The 8,832-nt window shown below is 33.6% G+C and overlaps 1 protein-coding gene across 1 annotated transcript in view; it reads right to left on the bottom strand.

Moving 5' to 3' along the window:
- Window positions 1-3,745: 3,745 nt before the first annotated feature.
- KIF21B (Kinesin-like protein kif21b) overlaps window positions 3,746-8,832 on the bottom strand; it is a 47,560-nt gene continuing 42,473 nt past the window's right edge. Inside the window, exons 23-26 of the mRNA XM_051219355.1 lie at window positions 6,474-6,780; window positions 5,292-5,513; window positions 4,874-5,043; window positions 3,746-4,772 (exon numbers count right to left, since the gene is read on the bottom strand). Coding sequence (XP_051066716.1) covers window positions 4,736-4,772; window positions 4,874-5,043; window positions 5,292-5,513; window positions 6,474-6,780 — 736 coding nt within the window. The 3' untranslated portion in view covers window positions 3,746-4,735. The remainder of the gene's footprint in view (window positions 4,773-4,873; window positions 5,044-5,291; window positions 5,514-6,473; window positions 6,781-8,832) is intronic.

The following is an 8,832-nucleotide window of genomic DNA, read 5'->3' as shown; positions in this document are numbered from 1 at the left end:
TGGAAAACCTGGAAGCACTGGGCAGCCGTTTCGTCCTATTGTGGGACTTCTCAGCAGTACTGATCCACGATCCCGCCTCTCAAGCTTCGAACGCAGAACCTATCAGTCTCGCGCGAGAGCGCTTAACTACCAGACCACTGAACCGACATCCGAGTGTTAATATCTAACTTCAACTAATCCACGAAATTGAGCGACACATCCACCATTGTTTTCATATTAATTTGCGAAGAAAAAAAATACTTTTTATAACCATATAAAATCTTTACGTAATATCACTCGAAACAAATCAAGTCAGAAACAGTAAAATGAATATGGATATTTAATAAAGTATGATTTAATATTGAATAGATACACGAAAGTGATAATTTAGAATTCAGGTGAACAAATAAATAAATAAGAAGTTTTAAGACAATATTGCATGTTATAAAAATTTCTATAGTCAAATTAACAGTTTTGTGTAAATATTAGTCACTTAAAATTATAAATTAACATAACATTTTTATTTATTTAAATCTACAATATAAAGTTTAATAGGATAAGTTGAAAGATTTTTAATAGAGATTTATAATAAATTATAACAATAATCAATAGAATGAACTGATCAGTTAGTAATAAGTCTGACAGAGAAGTCCTACCCACTGCCTTCTCGTGACGGGGGTGTTGTTTACGAAATTGAGATGATGAAAAGCGAATGTCCGGAGCTTTAACCGGGTTGGTGGACAAGGAGGATCCAACTAGGGGAGTTGGAAAACCCTGATTCCAGACCGATGGTCCACATGGACTCCAGCAATCTAAAGGAACAAATGGGGTATGAACCAATTGTTAGTCACCGGCTACCATGGGACTGCATCTCCTGACGTTGCTCAACTGCCTTGTGGATCAGACCTTTATGTCAAAGGCTCCGAGTGTGGCCCCCTAAAGGAAACCACCTGTTTCGTTTTGGGCACCCGGGCAGTATCCTAGCCCGAGCGCATATCTATTTGGTGCCTCCTTGTACCAATATTTATGTGTTTAAATAGACAACTAGCTAAGCTTTTAAATTAGTAGAAGTACAGTAGCGATTATAAATATATTATACGTAGGTACTAAATACGATACATAAAATCTTGAAAATAACAAAGGATTGTACCAACATGAGATCATAATCCCAAATCCAGTTTTATTTGCAATGATATAACAGTTCTGTCGCATCAAGTAAATAGTCAATATTGAAACAGAATGATCCAACTTGTTTTTTTTATGATGCGTTCAAGAAACGATGATCGCGTAAATCAAATTTAAGAATTCGTGAATGGTAGGTTCAGAGCAACAGTAAAACGAATGATAGATGGTTTACAGTGAAAGGATTATGTAATATTGGATTTCCTCGATTTAAAATATCACTCTTAATTAGGATAGAATTCTATAGAAAACAGTACGTTTTGCTCTTTCAGTTGGTGGTTATAAATTTAATGATTATATGAAGGTGCCAAAAAACGAACATTTAACTAATCTTATGTTATCAGATGGGTTTTTGTGGAGATTGTAGTAATTTCAATGGTTAAGATCATGAGTCAGTTGAAGCTAGACCACCATGGAAAACCTGGAAGCACTGGATGGCCGTTTCGTCTTATTGTGGGACTCCTCAGCAGTGCGCATCCACGACCTCGCCCCCTGCGAGATTCGAACCCAGGACCTACTGGTTTCGCACCCGAGCAATGGTGAATGTGTCGCTCAATTTCGTGGATTAGTTGAAGTTAGACATTAACACCGTTGGATGCCGGCTCAGTGGTCTAGTGCTCGAGCGCGAAACCAGTAGGTCCTGGGTTCGAATCTCGCAGGGGGCGAGGTCGTGGATGCGCACTGCTGAGGAGTCCCACAATAGGACGAAACGGCCGTCCAGTGCTTCCAGGTTTTCCATGGTGGTCTAGCTTCAACTGACGCATGATCTTAACCATTGAAATTAATCTTATGTTACTCTACAAACAATGACGAATTCACTGAAATGTAAACTGTATCGGACAAATGTATAACGCTAACAAATCAGTGTAATTACAAACCACAATGGTTAGGCTGTCATGGTGCAAAGTTTATTTGCCCGTTAATGATAGGGGAGATAAGTGGAAATCCAACCAGATATATTGAAATTTTCGTCTAGCTGATTAAAATTATCCCTAGTTGGTCAAATTATATTCAGCTATTTTTAGTTGCATGCTAATTTAAGAACTATGTAATTTATCAAACGAGATGTTACTAGTAAATTCAACCTCTCATACTTCCTTTATTTATCACTTTGATGCAGAAGAGCATCAAGACAAACTTTTTCCAGTGTTCAAATTCTTTTTACCCTAACCTATACATTAACAAATGATGGAGTGTAAGAGTTTATACTAAAAGTCAATAACAGCACTTAATATTAGCATAGTGTATATCTTAAGCTCTGAATACCTGTGGGATTATTTACGTACAGTGTGAAGCTACTAAACAGAAAACATACTCTCTAAATCGAGAACTTTTTAACTGTTGCTAATGTCCAACCCAGTTGAAAAATAGGATTAAGGTTCAGGACTGAAATAACTTTTGTCTCAAAAGTGACAAGAACTCCGAAATGATTAGTTTTAGTCAACTATCCATCTACACTAAACTTTCAAAACCCTCTGTCAGGTTGACAGGTGCAAGATTTACTAAGTAGTGTTCCTAATATTAGGTGAACGGTAGGAAATAAAAGTTGTATAAAAATATGGCCAAACAAAACAGAAACCTGGGTGCCATCAACCAATGGAAACGCTTGATAGATTGCCAAGAAAAACGATAGAACTGAAAACAGTTAGTGGTTTCACTTTAGAAATTACTAAAAAATAAAAGTTATCAGGGGAACCTCACTAAATGAAGTTCCGATTACGGACTAGATAGGACGGCAATGGATTCCCGTTAGCATCAAACATTTGTTAGAAAGTGAGCACACTGGGTTTCATGGTCATCCTAGAAGATGAAAAGTGGATCGGATCAATGAATCGATTACATTTAAAGGTTTTATTTGACGTCTCATAATAAGTAGCTATCTCAATTCTTCGACAAATACATGTAACCTTTTTTAAGAGAGCTTCGAACCAAAAGTCGAGATTCCGAAGTTCTTTAATTTCTCAGAAACATTTACACTAACATCCATATGAAATACAGTTCGATTAGAAGCAGTAAGTTCGGAGAAACGATATTCCACGGTGTGACCTAACCTAGAATGGGAAACTAATGTGAACCAAGTGGATACAATAGTAAGAATAATCCGAATTAAAAATTTTGATACGAGATGTTCTGAATATGCTAAAAGCATCTAACCAAATAGGAAACCATAAGCACGAAACTGTAGTTAGTCTATACATACCCTGTGTACAGGTATCGTTTGTAAGATAGGTACTTATAAACATCTTTGAGAGCTTGTCGGGCTATATAAATACTAGATAATTTTACTCGGTTTGAAGTTAACCAACATGAATAAATTTTCTTCAGTATGGAAACTGGCTCAAGACGAGTTAAATTGCAGGTCATAACTATACAATTTGGTAACTTTAATTTCCGAAGTATTTCTCATGAATTTCCTTGCCTTACTTACTATTAGTGAGTAGTAAAACAAACTACTCGTTATTTTAAGACATTACGGACAACAACTGTTTGACTGTGTTCACCAGAAGTAATTTTCATGCCCCTCATTACATTAACTTACGACTAAGGAACCCCCCAAGAACTCTTATTGAGAAAAAAAAGCATTATGGATAAAACTTGAGATAGTATGTATCGAATAGATATCTCATGTGATACATAAAAAGAGGACAACAAAATCGCGGATGACATGTTATGTTAGATAAAGTGATATATGGGTATATATTTTAAAAATAAATAGAGAATGAATGGACCACATAAGGGAACTAAAAAGAAATTAGTTCAACTCAATATACATATAGATATTTATATTTTATATCGAGGGCAAACAAACTCAAAGTGTACGACAAGTGAATGAAAATTAGAGATACATAAAGCGTAGCCAGAGCCAATAATAATAGCCGTGAAAATAATAAATGTCAATGTGAAACAATGAAGAGGAATACACAGAACAACTATTTCTGGAAAATGTGATGATAACTACATTGTGTATGTGTGTAGAAGGAAGAATATATATAAGTATCCGCTATGTTCTAAATCTTAATTTAAAAGGCAAAATAAATGTGATTCCCGCACAGATGCACAGAATAGTGATTATTATTATTATTATTATTATTATTATTATTATTATTATTATATGATCGGATATAATTGTCATATAAGGAAAAGGAAAAACCAAATAATGATAATAATAATAATTTAATTATTTAAAGAATAATTTCTCGATTAAATGCATCGGTATTCTTTGTTGATTAATTAAATAATTAATTAGTTAATTTAGAATAAAATGCACATTCACAAAAACAATTATTTACATAGATTTTTACAAGTATATAATGTATGTATATGATGGGAATGATTCAGAGTTAGTAATGACATTTAGTCACACACATATATTATGAAGCACCTAATAATCTGTCTTTTTTTTCTCCCAAATATCACTAGCGGTAATTTAAAAGGAAGAAGATTCTGGACCACGATAGATATCACAGAGAATGATTATGTAATCAAGCAAGCTAATAATAAAAGTTGTATTGGTTGAAATTTAACTCCTGGTGTTTCGCATGGTTAACAACATAATCCAGCTAATTTGACCAGATTAATTGATAAATTTCCAAAATCGTATATCTCTATCACTAAAATAAAGAAAAGCAAACAAGAACAAGTTAATATAGACGCATGCAAAAAGTGACAAAAAAGACATAATCAATCATTAGAAAGTAAACGAAAAACTTACTTGCCAGCAGTGAATACACGATCTTTATATGTTCTCACACAATTAATAGCCCCATCGTGTGCATTGTTAATCTCTCCTAAGCAAGTACAATCTTCCACTTTCCAAAGCTTAAGTGTACCACCACGACAACCACTAATAAGATTTGTCCCATCGTGTGTAATACCCATACCCTAAAAAAGGAAGTCAAGATTAAGAAATTAGTTAGAAAAACTAATTCAAACATTTTATGTTGAACCAATAGAGACTAGTATAACCTAATTATCAATTGGAAGACTAAATTAGCATTGCTAAAAGTTATTCGAAATCCCTCAACACAACATATGATTAAGTAGGGCTAGCTAAGTAAAATCAAATGAATATAATTATATGGAAATAATCGAGAAAACTTTCGTCAGAAGAAACAAAACAAAACACTTACCTGTATCCAATCTTTATGAGCTTGTGCAAGTAATACTTCTTGGCGACCATTTTTTGCTAAATTCCACTTTTTAATTGCAGCATCTCTTGAACCGGAAAACAAAATATTCCCATGGATAACTAGAGATTCTATTCCATCATAATGTGGTGGTTCCAAATCCAGAGTAGGTGTGAGCAAACCAGATGTCGTTGAAGAAACATCAAACACTTTTATGTAATGATCCTGAAATCGAGCATAAATCAAACAGTCAGTATTTACTTAAAACAGTTATAAAAGTCAGAAAAACGAAAAAAAATTCGCTTGCCAAATGTTAATCTTTTAAGGTAAATTGCTTCACCAAAATTTAAGAATGATAAATGAATCTTTTTCATTTGAGAAGTTGAGATTAGCCTAAATAAACCAATCAATAAGAAATATTTGACAAGAATACAGACAGTTTTTTGAGAACCATTCAGGTATTTCAGTTGTGATGTCGATAATATACATCAGATTATCAGTGAATATAACGAGAATAAAATGTAGCCCGCTGAATACGAAACATAACCGTCGAATGTGTAGAACAACCACAAGTTGTAGATCAGTTGCTAGATGTATAATCGAACTATTAGCTACGTGTTGCGGGAACACTTAATAATCGAGGTTGAGGCCAATAGCAAAGTTCCGGGCAAAAGCCCAAATTAATTGGTAAAGTTGTGAGTATCTGTCGATTGAAGTGACTTAAATTAAGTAACACATGTTTCTAGTTACAGTTTACATTAAAATTCAGTACTGATCGGATTAGGATTGCGTTGTAGGAAATCAAATGATGAGTCAACTCAACTATAAGGTTTTCCAGAGCTGGTATGGAGTTTTCAAAGCTATTTTTACAACCCAGAAAACAGCAGTTAGAGATCTAAGGGAAGGGATAGGTACAGACTTGATTGCAATGGTTCATATGTGCTAACAGTTCTCGTAATCTTTAAGATGTACTATCTTTTAGATGTTACTTTTTGGTGTTGTGCTTTCTCTGAACAGGATGGTCTAATTAATCAAACTATTCTCCATTTGTAGGGATATTTCATTCACGTGATATTGTGGTGTGCAACTTGAACTAAAGATATTCCCTCATAGCTTGGTGACAGAGTAATATCAAATAAAAACTACATATCAAATCAAACCCAAAAGCAAAAACATACAACTCACTTTTGAACCAGTAACTACGGTTAATCTAGGTTCTGAATCAGCGGTTGGAGAATTACATGGAGTTTGAGCAGCAGCCAATACCATTACAGGGGCCTGATGACTACCATGTAGTTTTCCTACACAATAAAATCGTCTTAAATCCCACAATTTTACAGAATTGGCAGTTGCTGAAAACATTAGATGATTTAATGATGGATTAGATCCGCCAAGGGTAATATCCATAATGTTTGTTTCGCCAGGTGGACAAATATTTTGACGACGCATAACCTTCGTTTCTAAAGAACCTTCCTGACTAAGGCCACTCGATCTTAAAAGAAATAGCAAAGGATATATTATTTATCATGGATAAACAGTTGATTATAGTCATTTTGTAAGAAAATAAACTATAGTCAAGGTTAAATAAAAAGACTGAATGACACATTACTGAACAAGTTGAAAATAATATTTTATTGTCTTAGCTTAATTACACGGGGCTCCAACCCAATGGCTAAAAGGTGAATGCCCCGAAAACTACATATACCCAAACGTTTAAAAATACATCATTCTCATAAAAGCAGAATTTTCTTTTATCCATTTCAACAGTCAGCACAGTTTTTTTGCTAACACCATCATATCATGAAAGTGAATCCATTATTGTATAAATAATTTGATAATGTAGCTGTTACGATTCATTCATTATCTTCGTGTTTAGCTTGCAAATGATTATTGTTTTAAATTCTGTATATAAATGAGAAACGTATCACAAATATATTTTGAAAAACATTGTCATGTACTTCATTACTAGAAAAAGAACAACAATTGTAATCTTTAAAACACACTAACAAATAAATGAATGTTTCATTCACAATGAAACAAAATATTGAATTTCAACATAGACAGATAAATGGCAGTAATACAGAAATAATTCAATTTTGTTCAAGAGATGAAATAACATGTACGCGTTCAATACTGCCAGAAACATGATAGTAATTTTATTTTCACTAAGAGAAAGTGATTAAGTGTCGAATATCACAAGAAATATTTCTGGATCTTCTGAAGACAGAAGAATTTAAAGAAAATTAAAGACTGTTTCAACAAAAACCGATACGCTTTCATCTGATAAGTGCTACATTACGATTAGTACACCAACAACAGACGTGTTCAATAATAATACTGTAATTTAAGAGATTACTGAATTGTATCAGATACACACAAAATGCAAATGAAAGAATGGACAAGAAAGAAAGTGCAACAAACTATGTTAGTACTTTCTAGCTTTGTAAGCAATTACATTCGAGTTGACTTCTTTACTATTTACATAATACTTTGGGCTTACTGATATTTCATTGAAATGTTTTTTTTTACTAACAAATCTTGGTGAATACAAATAAAGTGATTATTTATTTATTTGAATGCGAATAATATCCATCATGGAATGAAGTGTATTCTTAATTTATCAATGATTTTGGCTGAAATTTAATGTTCACAAATATTAAGGGAAGTAAAAACACTTAATTTTAATTTTACAGTACTTCGGTAATAAGAAATAAAGAAGTATCGGATAATAATAATCAGTGAAGGCTTATGCTCACTAATATCTAGCTTTGAGAGGTAATTCTCGGAGTCCTAGTGAGAAGCAGTGACAAGTGGAGTTAAACCGTGCTGGGTGTGAGGTCGCCATTCATTCAGAACAATGGAAGATGTGAGTGCGATGACGTGGATTGATTGAAGTTGGATAATAACACCGATGGATCCCGGCTCAATGATCTAAAGGTTAAGTGTTCGTGCGAGACCGAAAGTCCAGGGTTCAAGTCCCGCGTACTGCATCATGGATACGTACCTCTAAGTAGTCCCACGGCCGTCCAGTGCTTCGAGATTTCCGATAGTGGTCTAACATTTATTGGTTCATGATCTTAATAATAATAATAATAATAATAATAATAATAATTATTATTATTATTATTATTATTATTATTATTATTATTATTACGAGTGATTGTAATCATATTTAAGGTAGCAACAAACAATTTTAAAATCTTCAAGCGAATCAGTCAGTAGCCTTTCTGCTTTCATGTTTGCAGACTTAACTACACAAGTAAGTTCGTAATTTTTCAGTGTTATGTTAGATATAGTGCAGTAAGAGGCTTTATCGCTCGGCCCTAGATTCTGTGAATGGAAATAGAATAAATCAACCAGATACCAATGTGCGGTTTGATAGTTTATTTTCACAAACAGATTTTGTCCCGGCCTCATTCGAGGAACTTAATAAATTTAAGATCACACTGGTTGTCATCTGCCAACAAATGGTAAATATACCAAATGAAATCGAATTGTTTTACATAAACTTACAGAAAATAACACTCCGATTATAAGCAAACCA

This window comes from Schistosoma haematobium, chromosome 4 (assembly GCF_000699445.3).
Source record: "Schistosoma haematobium chromosome 4, whole genome shotgun sequence".
Taxonomy (NCBI): Eukaryota; Metazoa; Platyhelminthes; class Trematoda; order Strigeidida; family Schistosomatidae; genus Schistosoma; species Schistosoma haematobium.
This window is presented reverse-complemented; position numbering and strand designations above follow the sequence as displayed.